The sequence below is a fragment of the Drechmeria coniospora genome, chromosome 02, assembly GCF_001625195.1.
Source record: "Drechmeria coniospora strain ARSEF 6962 chromosome 02, whole genome shotgun sequence".
Lineage (NCBI taxonomy): Eukaryota > Fungi > Ascomycota > Sordariomycetes > Hypocreales > Ophiocordycipitaceae > Drechmeria > Drechmeria coniospora.
The window spans coordinates 4,773,114-4,791,573 of NC_054390.1; the positions used below are offsets into that span (position 1 = coordinate 4,773,114).

At 54.5% G+C, this 18,460-nt stretch overlaps 7 protein-coding genes across 7 annotated transcripts; 4 read left to right on the forward strand and 3 right to left on the reverse strand.

Annotated features, from left to right (window-relative positions):
* Window positions 1-442: 442 nt before the first annotated feature.
* On the forward strand, window positions 443-2,242 carry DCS_04413 (uncharacterized protein; the record flags this gene model as incomplete). Its single annotated transcript, XM_040801723.1, has 1 exon — window positions 443-2,242. The coding sequence occupies one exon, from the start codon at window positions 443-445 to the stop codon at window positions 2,240-2,242; it is 1,800 nt and encodes a 599-aa protein (XP_040656756.1).
* A 309-nt stretch (window positions 2,243-2,551) lies between these two features.
* Window positions 2,552-2,940, reverse strand: DCS_04414 (uncharacterized protein; the record flags this gene model as incomplete). Its single annotated transcript, XM_040801724.1, has 2 exons — window positions 2,552-2,672; window positions 2,747-2,940. 2 exons carry the CDS (start codon window positions 2,938-2,940, stop codon window positions 2,552-2,554), a joined length of 315 nt encoding a protein of 104 aa, XP_040656757.1.
* A 3,245-nt stretch (window positions 2,941-6,185) lies between these two features.
* On the forward strand, window positions 6,186-7,630 carry DCS_04415 (uncharacterized protein; the record flags this gene model as incomplete). Its single annotated transcript, XM_040801725.1, has 2 exons — window positions 6,186-7,417; window positions 7,471-7,630. The coding sequence occupies 2 exons, from the start codon at window positions 6,186-6,188 to the stop codon at window positions 7,628-7,630; spliced, it is 1,392 nt and encodes a 463-aa protein (XP_040656758.1).
* Window positions 7,631-8,043: 413 nt separating this feature from the next.
* Window positions 8,044-9,387, reverse strand: DCS_04416 (alpha-ketoglutarate-dependent taurine dioxygenase; the record flags this gene model as incomplete). The annotated part of the gene is made up of 3 exons (XM_040801726.1): window positions 8,044-8,294; window positions 8,415-9,147; window positions 9,232-9,387. The coding sequence occupies 3 exons, from the start codon at window positions 9,385-9,387 to the stop codon at window positions 8,044-8,046; spliced, it is 1,140 nt and encodes a 379-aa protein (XP_040656759.1).
* Window positions 9,388-11,267: 1,880 nt separating this feature from the next.
* On the forward strand, window positions 11,268-12,098 carry DCS_04417 (uncharacterized protein; the record flags this gene model as incomplete). Its single annotated transcript, XM_040801727.1, has 1 exon — window positions 11,268-12,098. One exon carries the CDS (start codon window positions 11,268-11,270, stop codon window positions 12,096-12,098), a length of 831 nt encoding a protein of 276 aa, XP_040656760.1.
* Window positions 12,099-13,041: 943 nt separating this feature from the next.
* Window positions 13,042-15,299, forward strand: DCS_04418 (glycoside hydrolase family 2; the record flags this gene model as incomplete). Its single annotated transcript, XM_040801728.1, has 7 exons — window positions 13,042-13,589; window positions 13,648-13,690; window positions 13,754-13,826; window positions 13,879-14,285; window positions 14,348-14,524; window positions 14,589-14,935; window positions 15,014-15,299. 7 exons carry the CDS (start codon window positions 13,042-13,044, stop codon window positions 15,297-15,299), a joined length of 1,881 nt encoding a protein of 626 aa, XP_040656761.1.
* A 677-nt stretch (window positions 15,300-15,976) lies between these two features.
* DCS_04419 (uncharacterized protein) lies at window positions 15,977-18,309 on the reverse strand (the record flags this gene model as incomplete). Its single annotated transcript, XM_040801729.1, has 4 exons — window positions 15,977-16,473; window positions 16,532-17,544; window positions 17,612-18,038; window positions 18,144-18,309. 4 exons carry the CDS (start codon window positions 18,307-18,309, stop codon window positions 15,977-15,979), a joined length of 2,103 nt encoding a protein of 700 aa, XP_040656762.1.
* Between the last annotated feature and the right edge of the window lie 151 nt (window positions 18,310-18,460).

Genomic DNA, 18,460 nt, shown 5'->3' on the forward strand with positions numbered 1-18,460 from the left:
TGCGTTGACCATGTAGAATAAACTAAACTTCGAGAATCATGCAAGCTTCGACGCCTGCAATATATATAGTTCGCATGGCCCTTGTGGGAGAATTTCGTTGGTGTCGTGACGGTAAGCAGCCAGGGTTGTGGTTAGTACCCAAGCCTGCCCACCCTCTGCTCGCTACGCCATCGCTGCTCGGGGGCTTTTCCCTGCAATACCTCCCTATAATATGCCTGCATACTCCGTACAGTATTTACAGGTACAGTACATTTGAAATTTCCGTTGCACGATTCGGCACAACCACCTCTGGATTTTCATCGTCATCTCTCACCCGACCTTCTGCCTCGTGCAACCCATTCGACTTTTCACCGTGCTTCACCGGCAACGCCGCTTCCAACCAGTGTCCATAGTAGTTCTCTCGACGACCCCAGATCGCGCAGATCGTCAATGGTTAAACATCATGGTCTCCCGGCAGATAGTCGGCGGTAAAGATGGTGAGCATTTTATCGACGAGAACCTGAACACGAACGTGCAGGATGTCGGTTCAGCCGCCGAGGCCGTCAAGGACATCAAGTCGCCCGGTGTCGTCCGTGTCGAAGCGCTCGCGTCTTGCATCACCTTCACCGACCGCATCCTCATCTTCGTTGGCATCTTTCTCGTCGCCTACGCCTACGGCCTCGACGGCACCCTGCGATATACCTACCAGCCCATCGCAGCCTCCTCCTTCGGTCAGCACTCGCTGCAGGCCACCGTCAATGTTGTCCGCTCCGTCATCGCCGCCGCTGCCCAGCCGACGGCTGCCAAGATTGCCGACGTCTTCGGCCGCGTCGAGCTCATATGCCTCTCCGTCGTCTTCTACGTCGTTGGCACCGTCGTCGAAGCCCTTTCGACCAGCATCGATACCTTTGCCGGCGGCAGCGTCATCTACCAGATCGGCTACACCATGATGATCCTCCTCGTCGAGATCGTCGTTGCCGACATCACGTCGACCCGCGCACGTCTCTTCTTCAGCTACATCCCGGCCCTGCCCTTCCTCGTCAACACCTGGGTCAGCGGGAACGTCTCCGAGGCCGTGCTTGGCGTGACGACCTGGAAATGGGGTGTTGGCATGTGGTGCATCATCTACCCCCTTTGCGCGCTACCCCTCATCCTGAGCCTCCTCGTCGTCTCTCGCCGTGCGAAGAAACGGGGCTTGCTGAATGGCCATCAATCTTCCTTTCGCATTCTCGGCTTCCGCAAGTTCGCACTCGAGCTCTTTTGGCTCCTCGACGTCATCGGCATCCTCCTCCTCATCGCCGTCTTCGCCCTCGTGCTCGTCCCTCTCACCATCGCCGGCGGCTTCCAGCTGCTCTGGAACGAGGCCCACGTAATCGCACCGCTCGTCGTCGGCTTTCTCTGCATCCCCATCTTCATCCTCTGGGAGCTCAGGGCGCCGCGCCCGCTCGTGCCGTTCTCCCTTATGAAGGACCGCGCCGTCTGGGCCCCCTTGGGCATCGCCGTTCTTCTCAACTTCGCCTACGGCATGCAGGCTAATTTCCTCTTCACCGTCCTTCGCATCGCCTTTGGCTTCTCCCTCGGCGCCGCCACCCGCATCACGTCCCTTTACTCTTTCACGAGCGTCGTCGTAGGCGTCCTGCTCGGCCTCGTCGTCTTCAAGGTTCGCCGCCTCAAGATTTTCGTCGTCGCCGGCACCGCCCTCTACATGGTCGCCTTTGGCCTGCTCGTCCACTTTCGTGGTTCCTCGGAATCTTCCCACCACGCCGGCCTCGTCGGCGCCCAGGTCCTTCTCGGAGTCGCCGGTGGCCTGTTCCCCTACGCTACGCAGGCATCGCTGCAGGTTTCCCTGCATCACGAGAACCTCGCCGTTATGACTGCCCTCTTCCTTGCCGTCTACAACATCGGCTCCGCCCTCGGTAATACCGTTTCCGGGGCCATGTGGTCGCAGCTCCTTCCTGCCCAGCTGGACCAGCGGCTCAGCGGTCTCAACTCCACGCTTGCCATGGTCGCATATTCGGAGCCGTTGACCAGCGTCGTCGACAATTACCCCATCGGCACGCCGGAACGTGGGGCTATCATTGGCGCCTACCAATATATCCAGCGACTTCTCACCATATGCGGCCTGTGCCTGTGCGTGCCCCTCGTGTTCTTCGCGCTCATGTTGCGAAACCCGAAACTCAACGACGACCAGACTCTGGCCAAGGACGACGATTCCGATGCTCGGTCGGTGTCGGATGTCAACGTGCCTGCGGATGATGTGTAACGTCGAGATAATAAGTTCATTCGCAAGCTCTCTGCACTGCTTTGCTTTCTCTCCTTGCGTCACGGAGAAAGACGACTGCGGGGTGGCCCCCTTTCACGGCAGAACGCAGAGTCATCGCCGCTGCATGAGCAAGTTGAATGGACGGCGAGGCTCCGTTACATAAAATTAGGCATCATGGGTAATTTTCACGGAAAAAAGGTATTGTTTGCGAAGGTTCTCCCATCGACACGGCCAATGCTCCGTGAATGAATTATAGACAAGTTGACGAGATGTGATGGTCGATGACGATGACATGAAGCTCAAGGAAGCTTAACCCTTGCACTGTCCGGAGAAGCAGTATCCGCAGTCCTCTCGTCCAATTCCATCCTTGACGTTCCGCCCTCCGGATCCATTCGCGTTCTTGGCGCAGCACTTGCCGCCCTTGTCCTTGCTGCAGTGGAGGGTGAGTTACGGCCCGATCAGGGTGCGGTTCCGCTCAGGCGAAGGGGGCACGGCATGACGCACCAGTTGTGCCAAGAATTCTGCTTTCGCAGTTTCTTTCCGGAACAGCGGTCGGATTTCAAACGGTTGGCGGAGCAGCTCTTGCGAGCGACGAGAATGTTGTCGCGCGGGTCAATGTCAAATGGGTTTTCGTCTGGCGTAGGAGTCGCCACCGCAAGGGTTGCGAGCGTAACGGCAAGGGCAGCGATAAGCTTCATGTTGCTCTATTTACTCTTGTGTGATGGTTCGGATGCGAATGTGAGCGACATGAATGGCCTGGATGGTCGGCTTGCGATGCAGCTTTATAGTTCGTACTGGTCATGCAACCCCCTCCTGTTTGTACTCCTGCCATGCCGTCTCTGGCACAGAGACGGAAGCGTGTTTGTCGGACCATCGGCCTTGCTCTCGTCGAGAGCAAGCAAGGAAGGTCGGCGATGCTGAGCATGTCTCTTGGGAGTGAAGCTGACGTTCGAAGGGAGCTAGTAAATCGAATCGACGGCATGAAGGTTGCCTTGCAGGAAGAATATAGCCTCGTCACTTGGACGATTGGTCCAGCAGGTGGTACGAAAGCTTACAAACATCTAATTTTAGCTAGCACTTCTCTGTAGCTGCGGATGGGCTTCTTGGGTAAGCAGGATGCCAAGGCACTTTACCCCGTTGCAGGCTGGTTCCTGACATCGGCATAGTACGTTGGGCACGCAGATACACCATCGGGTGAAGATTCGATGCGAGGTTGTGTGACAGCCAAGTTTTGGCGCCCGAGTGCGTGTCGTATCACATTCGAAGCGGGCGCGGTCAGATGGATACCAAGTGCTTGGCTTGAGCCTGACGAAAGTAATACTCTGCAGTAACAGCTTTTCGGTACGTATTCTTCGTACGTTGCTGGAATTCGTGCACATCCCTACCTTGAAAGCATTAATAATGCCATGGCCTAGCTGGCCAGAACGCAACGGTAACGTCGTACAGGCACGGTCCGAGATGTGAGGGGTTAGAAGGATCGCGAGTACGCACAGTACGGAATTGTCGTTGCGCGCATTATCCATCCCTGGTGGCGGCTGATGGGCTTTGAATCGGAGATCGACATGAGAAGCACGGGGCGGCAAGCGCGGAGTCGCACACCTACATCCCAGGTCCCAGCAATCCGGGGTAACCCGGTGCAATCGTGGCAAGTCGTCTTGTCGCAGCAACTGCCTTGGTTGCAATGGCTGCCTTGACACAGCGAATCTCAGGACCGGCCGCGGCTCAATATCGTCTTGGTACGCAAAGGTACTCTACGCCCCTTGTGCATGATGGATGCATCATAGTGAGTGCCCTGATCCGGTTTCCATGCCCGGACTTGTATGGCGCGAGTAGTCCTTTGGCGCTGGGCGAGTATACGAGGAACAATCGTTCGCCTCGTACATGAGGAACCACAGAAAGAAAAGGCATGATGTACAGTCAGTCATTGGGGCAAGTCTCGCAGCAAGCGTGGGCGTCATGTAAATATTCACTCCAACGGCAAAAAGGGAGAATGGATGGTAATATTGTCGTCTTCGCGGCATCGCTTCGGCCTCGTCTGCTTGCGAATCACTCAGACGCTCGTTCTCAGGCCGGGTCCCGTCTGTGCACGCGCCTCTCCAACCATGAACTCGAGCCCCGACATGGTCTTGAGGCGTCGCGCGTTTGGATGAGGTGTTCCGTGGACATTTTTATCGCCTGGCTTATGAAGGCCGCATCATGCGTTCGGGCGTCGTCTCGAACAAAGGCGACTCGGTTGAGTAGAACAGGATGGTATTAGAGTGCAAGCCGCATATGGAGCCTGGTATGGACGGCAAATGCCACTCGATCTTGTCCAGTGGCAGGTTGCTGGCACCTTGGCCATGGTTGCTTGTGCTGCCATAAATCAAAGGCATCAATGAGAGCCTGCAGCTATTGTCATATCCATGGGGCCCAGCTAAGGTGTTGGCACTCAGTCCTCAGGCAGCTGGTCAAATCCTGAAATATGTGCCCTTCTACTTGATTCCACTCGATTCTACTCGCTTCCACTGGCTTTAATTGTTCGGGGAAGTAGAGGGAAGGAGTCGTCGTCAGCAGCTTCCCGCTTAAGGCAAGGGGAAACGGGAGTGAACATAACAAAAGAATGACGCCGCAGGAGGCAGATGGACGTCAACTATCTCACTGAATACGATTGACAGTTTTGCTGAACTTGTAGCAGGACTTGCGCTGCCGTTGAGAATTTTACAGATTGAATCCCCATCAACCAAACCCCGATCCAACATGAAAGAGAACATATCCTGCTGCAGGTAGAGCAGTCAGATGGATCAAGGCTACCATTCAATCAAGGGAGCCATTGCGGCAGCCATTGCGATCAAGGAAGAAGCCCCCGTGCTCCAACGTACCCGTAAGACAATTATTGATTTCAAGACTCGTGGCAATCGTTTGGGCAGCTGATTTGACCCAGGGTCGCCGTGTCAAGGCAGCTGGTGAGACTGAAGCAGTCCAAGTGGAAAACCCGAGCAGAAAGGAGCAGAAAAGAACAGCGGTCTGTGCCGAGGGAGCGTAATTTAATCACTCCCATACTCTGGTAGGCACGATGCACGAATAATTATGCACAGGCCCATGCCGAAGATCCCGCAGGTGCTGTTGTGCGTGTCAAGGTAATGCCACAAGTTCCTGCATAGGTGAGGACGAGTCCCTTGTACCCACCACTACCAACCCCAACCGCTACTGACGCGTTGAAGTCCAGAGCAGTGCCTTCAGGCTGCTTCCACACCTAAAGAAATGCCTCCATGTGCTTACGCGTGTGCCGTGTGCGTGCGTTCTATGGCAGAAACTGATTCGAAAGGGTACTACTGTTAACGGTTCACGGCCTGCTCCCTACTGGTGTTACCGTCATGGCCAAGGTAGTCGCTTTGTCTAGATGAACACGTAGTGTTAAGGTGATGCAAGCATCATTTGACCAGCGTGCATAGCTGTTGTGACTCTAGCAGCCTTCTTTTCCAACGAGAGACCTGATCCAGCCATAGGGAGTGGCTGCTCACGCTTCTCAAGTATTTTTTGAACACTTCGTTATCGTTCTTTTTTGGGGCGTAGATTCAAGTTCTGGGATGCTTTCTACGAAACCTATTTTATCTCTTGCTCCAAAGGCTCCAAACGTGCTCCATGATGAGGGTGAGATCCGGCTTACAACGCATAGGAAATATGTTGCCGGAACACAGCACAATGGGCGCTACAAGGTGCAAAGCAAGTGCTGACTCCCTACAGAGTTATACCTACTTATGGCAAAAGGGACTGGTACTGGTAGTGGCGGCGTGGTGCAGCATCGTCCCATCCGCCGTCCACGGGCACCAGCACAGCACGCACGCCCCAACAATCCACGGCACACCATAAACCACTCGAACACTGCATCACCCATGTCAACTCCACACTCTGCATCTGAATACCTGCATTTCCACGAGTTTTTCTCCGAGTCTTGACGGTGACAATGACGACGACGCAAAACCCAAGCGTCGCCGGCCACGCCTTGTCGATTCCCGAGATCCTTCGAAGCGTGCTTGAATCTGCCGACGATTCAACGACGCTGCTGGCCGCCATTCGGGTCAACGAGCAATGGTTTGACTGCGGTACCGATGTCGTCTGGGGCCGCCGTCCAAGTCTGCCGATCAGTGCGCTCGCCGGAGTGGCGAATCACCGCCAGCAGCTGTACGCTTCGAAAATTCGACAGTTGGAGTTTAACGGCGACGACGAAATAGCATTTCACGAACGTTTTCGACACCTGCATTTCACCAACCTCCGGGCCGTCTCCCTCGACGCCTATCGTCTGCGAAGCGGCAGCAAGTACTACATCAAGCAGTATCTTCAGCCCTCGTTGGAGAGATTCTCCTTCTACGGCGGTGACCTGGACGATGAGCTGCTGGAATACATCCGCACCACCTGCTGGCGCCTCAGCATCATTCAAATCATGGCGCCCGGGCCCATGGTGACGGCCCCAGCCTTCTTCCGGTTCATCTCGGGATGCAAATGCCTCAAAAATATCTCGCTTCACCACAAAATGCGACACCTGCTGACGGACCACCTCCTGCTTCATCTCGCAGGCCGACCCTCTCTCAGAAGCCTCGCCTTTGACCAAGTCTGCTCTCGCCAGATTTTGGCTCAAATTTCGAACGACCTTTCGGCGCCGTTCAAGGACCTGCAAGTCCTTCATACAGCCGCTTCCTCCACGGCGGCGCCCTTGCTCGCCCAGCTCGTCGGCCAGCTTACCACTCTCGTCCTGACCGTCGCAGATTCCGATGCCCCGGTCATGCACACTCTCGCCTCGCTACGGCAGCTGAAGCACCTCACACTGAGCTTCGCCGCCGACACGGAGCTGTCCCCGAAGGACATTCTGTCCCTCAAGCCGCTTTGTGGCCTCGAATCGCTCAGGATCGGACCGGCTGAAGGCGAATCTTCTGTCACCGTGTCTTTACTCGAATCCGGTTTTGCAGATTCGCACTTTGACGAGCTCTGCTCTGCCTTGCCGAATCTGCGAGACCTGTTCTTCCACGTGCAGGCTACTCTATCGTTGGCCGCCCTGGAGTCTTTGTCGAAGCATTGCCCCTCGCTCATGAATTGTGAGATGATGCCGGTTTTCGACACCCAGATGCAGGAATGGGAGGCTCGTGAGGATGTCCTGTTTCCAAACCTGCGCTGTCTCGAAATCGGCGGCTTCGAATCACCGTGAGTCTACAATCGGAGGAGTCAAAACGAGCAGTGGCTCACAAACAACGCAGGACCATGCCCGCCAAACAACTGGCCGCTTTGCTGCGAAAGCACTGCCCCCACATGACGGAACTATACTTCATTGCCGGCAACCAATACACGGATGACGTGGACAATGCCTATGCTCTTCTGCTCGATAAGGAAGAGGAGGACGGCAATGATGGAGGCTAGGGACATCTCAAACGACGCTTCTGAAGACTGCTAGGTCGCATCACCGTCATGCAACGCAGCCTCGAAGCGGACTCGCATGGGACATGAGAATGAATGGGAGAGTGCAGAAAAGGTCGGTGCAGGCAGCGAGTCTTGACGGGCCCGCCTACATCGTTTGCCGATTCTTGTTTGTGAGCGAGCGTTTTCCTCGAGCCACGGGTGGCACCCTGTCATTATGCACACCGAGACGAGGCGGCGGCGCGGTACTACTGCATACTCATATTCTTTCCTATTGCACCCTCTTCTCCAGACCGCCTTTTCTCTCCAGAGGCCCAACTTGCCCTCCGGCGAGGGATCGCAACGCACCTGAGATTTCGACATTCAGGCCCCGATTGCGCGTAATGATGACAAACAGCGCATGCGTTTTCAATTCTTCATGACCTCTCAAACGCCGTTTCGTACGGTCGCTCAGCCTGCGGCGTCATGCGGGCCAGGTGTCGCCTTTGGCCGTTCTCCCAGTCGACGATGGCGCTGTGCTGGGTGACCCTGTTGTCCCAGACGACGACGGTGCCTTCCTCCCACTTGACACGGACCTGGAAATCTGCACCGTAGGCGAGGTGGTCGTACAGAAACTTCAGGAGCGCGTCCGACTCTTCCTGCTTGAGTCCGACGATGCTGCGTGTGACTGTCATTGCCTCCCATTAGGTCCATGGCACACTAGCTGCCGAAACAGGCACGTATAGGGGCAGGCGCAGGGGCAGATGCCTGATGCGGGAGCGGGCCAGCATGCACGGGGTTTGCTTACACTGATCATTGACGAATATGGCCTTTTCACCCGTCGCGGGATGCGTGCGGATGAGGGGGTGGTCGTTCACGACAGGCTCCCTCCGCTTGATGCTGGCCGCCGCCGCCGCCGCGTTGACCTGCTCGATTCCCGAGTGGGTGGCCCGCAGGCCGTGGAGCCGCTCCTGGAACAACGGGCTCAGTCTCTTGTAGGCCTGTACGGAGTCGACGAAGAGCGTGTCGCCGCCGGTCGTGGGCTTGTCGAGGATGTAGAGAAAGGTCGTTCCCGGCGGCTGCTGCTCGTACGAGACGTCCGAGTGCCACGCGACGGAGCTCGTCCTCGTCTTGAAGTACTCCTGCGCGCCCGTGTCCGTCTCGCCGCGGTGGACGAGGTGAATCTCGGGGAAGCCCTCAGGCGCACCGGAGGTCGGGTGGATGTGGTGGCGGCCAAAGTAGGCACCGTAGCGCAGGACGTCGGAAATCGGCAGGTCGGCAAAGTCCTGCCTGCGGAAGGCGACGACCTTGCGTTGGGCGACGAAGAGGGCGAGCTCATCCTTGGCCTCGTCGCTGAGGGACGAGAGCTGGATGCCCTTGACCTCGGAGCCGATGAAGGGCGTGAGGTCTGTGACCTCCGTTCCCTTGGGCAGGAGGTTGGGGAAGGCTGGATCGGCGTCTCTTCCGTGCTCGTAATGCTCAAACGGTTCGAGAGGCGGGTAATGCTGCTCGCGGTCCCAGGTGGGGAGGTAGTGAGGGTACTAGTTGGCCGTGGCCAAGCGTGTTCGCAGCCATTCCGTGTCATGGACGAGTGCGTGATGGGCACGGTACAGATGCATGCATACCTTGGCGCCTCTGCCCCCTTTCCTGCCCGTCTCGACATCGTAATCTATGCTGTGGCCGTCAAGCTCCTTGTACTGGCCGGCTTGAAGCTTGTACGTCCTCAGCTCGGCCGTCGTGCTGCCCGTCGTCGTCGTCGCCTCGACGAGTGATGGCGCCATGATGAATTTTCGGTAATGCCGACGGCTGGTTGGTGAACGAGGATGCTGATCTGACGATGAACGAGCGCGACTGAAATGGAGATGTGGGCATGGAAGATGATGGTCGAGCAGAATCTCTCTTGATCATGTCGTCAGGAAATAGGAAGTGCCCAGCTGCCGGTTTTTATACCTACTACGTACGACACCTTGGCACCTTAATATTAAGTGCAAGGGAGCATCTGTTAGAAAGTACAAGTACAGAGCATGTAACCTCGTTCACCTTACCAAGTAGAAAGTCTGCCCCCTGAGAAGTCACAGGCCCCTACGGCGATGGTGTCGACGACTTGTCGCTTCAAGCTTCCCCGGACTTGAGGACTCCGCAACAACCTTCACATACTAATGCGGGTGTCACAAATGGCGACATGCACGCCACTAACGAATGCTCTCGTCTGTGATGACGGTCCCAAGACTAAAATACGTTGTCGATGGCATTCGAGGCCTTTGTAGCAAACCTACACTCTCCCTTTCGCTTTTATTTTACAAGCAGAAACTCCGTGTTGACGCGATCATGGTGCCGATGACGCCACTTCGTGGAGTGTTTCTCGCCTTGCTCCCTCTGGTGGCCCGGTTGAGTTGGTGGTGGGAATGACGCAATTCCAGGCTTGCTTGAGCAACCGTTTAGCTCTTCCCACCACCATCGTTTGCCTCTTTCGCATCGACCAACAAGTACAAGACGCCCAAGGCTGGCACATTTCATTTGAATATGTTGTTTTATTTTTTAGGCTCGAAACACCTGCGGTCAAGTAGCATCTGCACTCTTTTTCGAATTCTCGCCACCTGACGCATTTGATCATTTCTCGGCCTGCTTGCCATCACCTGCGAACACGACGCTCATCCACCGAAGCGGCTGTGCCGAACCTTTCCGCTCTCAAAAATAGCAGCTGCAACGTCGATTTCAACGAAGCAGAGAGGAATCATAGGCTGCGTATCCGGTTATGTGCGCATCCGCCCAGTGCCACATCGACCAGGTCTCGTGGGGAAGAGCAAGTTGTCGCACGAGACAGGTTCCGTCCGCCGGACACGAAATGTAGGCAATAGATTATGGCGGGAACCCCAAGGTGCGAGTCCTTGATGCAGAAAGCTACACCCATATCTATCCTGGGTTTGCGTTGGCGAACCATGGGTCGTCGTGATATCAGGCACGGCAGACATGCAGCATCAGCCTCGGGCTGCCGCCCACTGGCTGGCTCCCGGCTCCTGCTTCAGGTCGAGGGAGAAAGGAGCCATTCTATTTGAGGACATTTGAGAATTGAATAACTCTCAAAACGAGGCCCCGAAGCGTACCGATGCACTTCATTCATCTCCATGCAAGCTGTTGGCTGCTTAAGTGCTGTACTGCGCAATCAGCCCTCGTTCCCTGCCGCTCCCAAAACGGAGCAGGCTCGAATCGCCATCTTGCAACCAGTCGTCAACACATGATGTCATGAGTCTGTACATTCACATCGGCCGCCGCTTGTCGAACACTTTATTCTCTGTTTAATAATTTCCGCCTTTCCACGGGCCGTTGTATGGCGGGTGCCATGAGCCAGTTGATTCTGGCATCGGTCAGAAACGCAGAGGTTCATGTAATAATTAATGCACGTATTCTTATGGCCATGCCGTTGCAGCTATCGAGGGTTGTACCTACTAGGTATTATTAAGACTTCCAAATATATACTTACTTAGGTATTAAGCAACGCTAGATTTGATTCGTGCTGGAGGGAGGAAGGGGGTGAATACTCCGTACGAACGCATATATTGTTCCCCACTGCCGCTTACGTGTGAGTAGGTGCCAATTATTACCCCTCATGATGTTTTGTCGGTATGCACTTAAACGGAGTGCAGTATAATACTTGACTAGCATGACGGGGCCCTCCTTCGAGCACCTTGCATCTCTCGTCACAATATCCGACATCGTCCCCTTGTCCCTTTTGCACCGACTTCATCTTTCAGCTAGCATGAATTGCTGCAAGGCTTGCAACAAGTCGCCGCCCTCGGTGAACCTTAAGCGATGCGCAAAGTGCTCCATCACCTGGTACTGTTCGCGAGACTGCCAAAAGGTTGACTGGAAAGAGCACAAAAAGACGTGTGCCAAGCAAAGAGACGCACGAGGGGTGGACGATGCTCCCAACACCAGCAACGTCAAGTCTCCTCCCAAAGGACTCGACCGTCCCATTGTCATGCCCTTCACGCATCTGGAGAACGGCACCTGGCTTCACGACCGCCCGGAGATGGACGTCTACCGCCTTCTCATCGATGCCTACCGCATGTACGTCGAAGACCTGTACCAGATCGAACAGTTCCAAGAGGAAGGCAGCATCTACACCGGCGCACCCGACGGCCTGAGCTGCTTCCAGCGTTTCCTGACGCGTGTCGAATCCCGCCCCAATCTGCTGCCGCCCTGGTGGAATGGTGAGAAGAGGCAGGCATGCGAGAGCCTTGGCATGGATGCGTCCCAATGGTGCGACCTGCGATGTGCCGTCGAGAAGAGCGACATCATCGACCACTACGGCGACCCGCGCTTCCCGATGCAGCTTCGCATGTTTGCCGAACTCGTCAATGGCCGAGGACCGGGCGGATCAAACGGCACAGCAATGAGAAAGGTCATGGTGGCAATGGAGCAGGGCACCAGCCAATTTCACGCTTCCACCATTGATGCGACGACGGGGAAAGTGTCCAAGGTTCGCTCTTAATCTTTGGAGAAGCCATTCATATTCGCCTACTCGTCCCACAAGACGGATGGGATGCTAGCCTCACGGCGGCTTGAAATGTCGTCAACCTCGCTGGCCCTTGGCGGACCGTTGACTGTAGTACTACAGCCAGACATGTGGAAGCAGGTTTTCCGGCGGCAATTTAAGAGCGAGCCATCATCCATCGATACCCAAGGGTGTCAATTCTACTCTATTGCACTGCATATTTCCTTGCTACGTGAAATCATGAAGACATCATCAACTTTTCATCGTGAAACTCGTGGATATTGGGGTAGAAGCTCAACTTTGGTGCGGGAGCAGCTATCCGATAGACCCCGACAATCTTTTATGCACATCACAGGCCATTCATACATTCATACATATATTTATCATGCACGAGTCAGGCCCTCCCAGGTTCGGTGAGAGTTATCATTAGGGAACGTTGCTGAATCGAGACGATGAAATGCCTTGCGTCGCTCATGACGCTCTGGTACGTCGTCGTGAAATATCTCGCCCCATGTGGATTGCGAAGTGGTGTATATGTAGTGCTGCGAAAACAGATAATGGCAATGAAAAGGGCTCGTATTCATTACCAAAGTCTGCATGTAACACCCGAATGGTAATGTAGGACGATGCACTTTGTTGCAATCGCCGACATGAGACCGACATCATATCGTCATTCGCAGCAGGGGCATGGGTCCATTGCGACGAGGGTGAGGTCGGCATATGCCAAAGAGGGGTAGCTGCGAACAACCTGCGTGATCGGGGCGTCGAATCTTGAGGAGAACCAGAGAGTACTGACTGATTCCTCGAATCTTGAAGTGTCGAGCATTTCCTACTTGCAATCATTCTGGGACAATTATTTCACATGGCATATCTCTCTGCGTTCGGGCCAAGCATCTTGGTTATGCCTTGAGTTGTCAATATGTCAGGCAGAGCAACCAGCATGCACTTCACTCTCTCCTCTCTCCTTTGGCCAATCTTGGTCCTGTCTAATATTCTTGCCACGGCATCTCCCGCATCCGAGGCCATGAGCGCTCCTTTGCCGTACAAGGTCCAAAAACCTCCTCTGGATACCGACTGGACCTTCAAGGTGGGAACGAACGCTTGGCCCGAATATCCGCGCCCACTGCTTCGTCGAGATGATTGGAAGAGCCTCAATGGGATCTGGACATACGAAGGGGCTACTGCCACCACGTCCGCCTCGGATGCGTTCAGAAGCGGACTTCTTGGTCGCGAGGTTCTCATCCCGTCCTGTATCGAGAGTGCCTTGTCTGGCATACAAGAACTTGACGTGACGAACATGCGGTTTGCGAGGAACTTTGCCGTCCCGGCTTCGTGGGCAGGAAAGACTATACTCCTCAACTTCGAAGCCGTCGACTACGAAACGATCGTGTTCGTGAATGGTGTCAAGGTTGGTCACCACATCGGAGGTTACTTCCGCTTCAGCGTCGACGTTTCAAAACACGTGTCTCCTCGTCAAGACAACCACCTGTATGAGATTCCTCGACAGAATGCTGCTCGCCGTCAAAATAGCTCATTAATGCCGTAGATTGGTGCTTGTCTACGACCCCACAGACTTAGAGGTGATTCCGGTAGGTAAGCAGACTAGGAACCCTAGGCACATCTGGTATAGACCATGCTCTGGTATTTGGCAGTCTGTTTGGATGGAGGCTGTCTCCTCAAACTACATCACCCAGCTCGACGTCTCCGCGGCAGCAGACGGCTCAGGTAGGGTTGTGACGTGTTTTTGCAGTAGCCTGACTAGTTGCTCATTTTTCAGTCGCTTTGACAGCTCATAGTTCAGGAAAGAATGGAGCAAAAGTCAAGTATTCGATCATCGACAAGGATGGTCTTGAAGTTCTTAGTCAGTCCGGGTATTCTGATACCGAGCTCAAGACCATGGTCGACTCGCCCAAGTTGTGGTCACCATCGTCACCAACATTGTACAACATAACCGCGAGCATGGACGATGATCATGTGCACAGCTATGCTGGTTTCCGAACAATCTCGGCTGGTCTTGTTCATGGTATTCAGCGGCCGCTGCTCAACGGCAAATTTCACCTCATGATCGGCACCCTTGATCAGGGCTTCTGGCCCGATGGAGTGTATACACCACCAAGTCGAGAGGCCATGGTATATGACTTGGCGATTCTCAAAAGCCTGGGTTTCAACATGGTTCGGAAGCATGTTGGTCGCATCCTCCCCCTGGAAGCCAGCACACGCGCGCATTGGCTCCTCACACCCTGTAGATCAAAGTCGAGCCCGATCTATTCTACCAAGCGTGCGATGAGATTGGATTGATGGTGTTTCAAGACATGCCAAGTCTCCCCGACGACGCAAGTCGGCTCCCAAATCCCACGCAGCAGCAGGAATTCCAGCGACAGCTGGAGATGCTCATCAACGAGCACAAAGGCTATCCCTCCATCGTGACGTGGGCAAGTGCATGGCTTCAGCGCCATAGACCGCATCATTGCTGATATGCACTCCAAGGTCATCTACAACGAAGGGTGGGGACAGCTCCGAACGGCGCCATGGCCTGAAGAACAGCTGGTAGATGTCGTTCGAAAACTTGACCCAACTAGGCTGGTTGACGCTGTCACAGGCTGGCATGACCATGGCTTTGGCGATTACTCGGTGAGTGTTCCTGGCCACGATGGCTGGTTGCAGGATATTGTATGGATAGAGACCTTATCACCTCCCGTCAAGGACAACCACCATTACGCAAACCCTCAATGCGGTGCACCGTTTTACTCGCTCGCCTCCTCCCCGTATGATTCCAATCGAATCGGCTTCCAAGGGGAGTTTGGGGGGGTTGGTCATAACGTCTCTGCCAAGCAGTATGTTCTCTGCTTTCCAAGCATAGCTTGACCAGCAGTTTTTCTGGAAAGCCTCGGTGGCTGAGCATGTCTACACAGTCTCTGGAAGGTCCAACAAGCCGTGGATACGATTAACCAAACGTATGAGCTCAACGCGGACCTGGAAGCGTACAACTACCGGGCAAGCGTAATTTTCAGAGAGCTTCGCGAGCAGATTGAAAAGTACGCATGTAGCGGTGGCGTGTGGACGCAAACGACCGACGTTGAGGGCGAGGTCAATGGCCTCCTGACCTACGACCGTCGTCTTTTACGGCCGAACACTGAGCAGTGGCGACGGGACATTCAGAAATTGTATGATGCTGCTCGCCAAAGAGGTGGTGTTTAGGGGCACTCATGATGGAACCATTGTCCGACCGGCTCGCAAGCATCGTCGCAGCCTTCCCTCCATCATCGCCCCATCAAGTCATACTGCAGGGTAGGAGGAATTGTTTGCATTCTGTTGCTCGCGACTCTTGCGGACTCTAACCGCAGTTTCCCGTTGGACATGAATATTCGTCTTTACCTTTCGAATAGTATAGAAAAGTATACATGTCTTGAGGCTATCTAATCACGCAGGCAGCTCCAACCATGATATTCCGGGATGCCCCTGTCCACCAGCCTCGAAATACCAGCCTCAATGTCGGATGGCGCGAAATCCCAATCTTGGCGACTGCACTTGTGTCTACGGCGTTAAGAATGAAGGCTTGTCCTGTTGCTTATAAAGCGCGTCAGTCTATTCTTGTTACAAGTATAATTGCTGTAACGTACACAGTAGTAGCACTGCGGCCAATGACCATCTTGATGAGGTGACTGTTGTCTCACCCCCCTCTTGCTCTCGACTCAAAATTTCCTAGTATCTACCACTCTCCAATCCCCAAAAGAAAACTCGCCAGACCATACCGTCGCATGCGAATGGTCAGTCCCAAGCCATTTATTTCCTCCGTCTTGAAATTTATTCATCTTCATTTTATTCGGACCATGGGCGCACGTTGCTGTGAGTGAAAGGGCTACGTCGAGACTTCATTAGCTGCAGCCGTCGAAGGGACTGGTTTGAGGCCTGCAAGGAAAGCACGCACTTGAAAACCTCCACCAGTCTGTTTTCTTTTCGCTGGCGAACCTGTCCCTCAGAGACATTTTGGTAATTTGCCGTAGGTCAACTATCCGTCTACCGAAATTCGCAGCAAGATCAACGGTATCCAATTTTCTTGCTCCACGTGAGAAGGATTGCATCAAGAAGGTTGAGTTCTTGCCGTCTTGAAAAGCCAACGACAGTGAATCGTACGATCCAGATGCAGGCACATAGCTAATCTGAAATTCAAACTGCAACTCCTTGATAAATGCGCAAGGTGTCATGTACCAGTCTGAAGTACTGATATAGAATTTCGCCACTGTCGCCGGTTCGTACGGTAATATGCCCTTTTGCGTAGCGGCCGGATGCTGGTACCACCTATTGAGCGTCATGAGTCGGTCGTTTCGTAGCAGAAAGCCAGGCGTCTCGCATTTTGCGCGAAAGGCAATGCCTGGTTACTGATGTCTTAGTTGAAAGAATATCCCTCCTGCCGAACTGGACAATCATACCTTGAACTTTCCACCAATCGTTTCGGAAGAACCAGATGGCTCCCTTTTCCCCTTGAGCAAGAAGGTACATCTTTTGTATGCTACGAATATCGACTGTATCGGAGCCAAAAGCTGCTTTTAGATCTACTGGCTTCCAGGCCTTGTAGCCTCTCATTTCATTGAAGCCAAGTCGTATGGTGCTGTTGCCAATGGTGGCGAGAATAAAGTCATATGTCCCCGCGTCATCCTCAAACGGTATGACGATGCCGATCTCGAGGCTGCGTATTTTGCGGCAAGGCGACGACCTTGCGACGGCAGCTTGCAGCTTCAAGCACTCGGATTTCCTAGGACCATTGTCTCGCCGCTCATGATTGCTCTCGTTTGGCGATGGGCGAGCGGCACCGGAGGTGCGTAAGAAGATGGCCTCTGACGCGAGGAATTGCGCACACTCGTTCGAGGTCAGCTGATTGGAGAAGATGCTGTCGATTGTGTTTGGGCCGATTGTTGCAAGGTCCAGTGCCCCAGACGGAATCAGAACCGAGGGTCCTGCTGCGACGGCGGTTTTTGACCCATCAGGCTCATCTCTCGTTGATTCTTCATTGCTATCCGACAAATCAGAGATGTCATCAGAGATGTCATCAAAGTCGTCGACTGTATTCGCACTGTTCCCTGCGTCCCCTTCTGACAAGTGTATGCGTGACAGCCTATCAGTAATGTCTTCCACCAAAACTTCGTGATTATCCGTTGCGGGAGCCTCCAGCGGATCGGATTGAGTCCGTTGCGCGGTAGGAGCAGGCTGCTGAGGTTGAGTGGCAGCAGCCGGCAGTCGAGCGGAAGAAGCGTCTATTGCTGCCTGCCTGTTCATCTCGCGAATAGGCCGCCGCCGTCCACTGATGAAGGTGCCGGTAGACGTGTCCAGATCGATATAGAAATAGAAGCAGATGTTCGAACTCTCGACGTCTGCCGAAATATCCTGACCAAACGGGTTCGATTGATAGTCGAGGTATTGGGTAAGTGGACCCCTGCCGGCATTCCTATGCGTTACCATTGTCAACATTTCGCACGCCAACGATTCGAGGTCGAGGATGACTCTGTACGAACCTGACAATGGCAATGTGACTCGATCCACCGCGCCGACGGAACGCCACACCCATCGTTCGCGGTGGAGTGGTAGACCACCGCTGCCTGTACATGGTCGGCGCGCATCGCAGGTTCGCGGTCCGCTGCGGACCGGCAGAATTCAGTTCTGTATAGCCTTGGAAGGTCAATAAACGGAGTCGGACGCCAAGCCTATCCATGGCGAGATACATTTGCGCCAAGGTAACGCCATGACTTATCCCTCGTGGAGGCGCCGGAACGCCAGCTGCTTGAAGTGCTTCCGACGTTGTATAGCCAAGAAGACGTGCGACGGTGACGAAGAAGCAGTCGGTCCGCAAGTCCATATTGCGCAACCAAGCGTATATCTCGTATTGATTCAACTTTTTCAGCTCGTCTTTTGTCGCTCGCCGGTGGACGGAGATGAAGTCCGCTGCGCCGAGGACGAATGTTAGCTCGACCGATTCATGCCTGCATTCACGCGTGCATGCTCACGGCAGAGGGAGGTGATTTCTATCTCGACCGAGAAGGGGCATACTTGAATGATTGCCGTTCATAATGACACCCTGACGGGTAGGAACGGCCGACGACCTGTCGGCCTCGTCGGCGTTGGCGGCCAGGACCTCGACAGCACCGGCATCGGCATGCTGAAGGCCCCGGGCAAGGACGGAGCTCGCGAGAAAGGCGACCGAGACTGGTCTCATGGTTGAATGCGCTCCGCGTACTGGAATGAGCGGATCTCCTTGACGGAATCGGTGGCTCGTTTCGGAAAGGTAGGGGGGTCACCGGGCCCGGTAAGCAACCGGCGAGAAGGCCGTACTAGAGAACGACGGTTATTTCGAGCATCTGCATGTT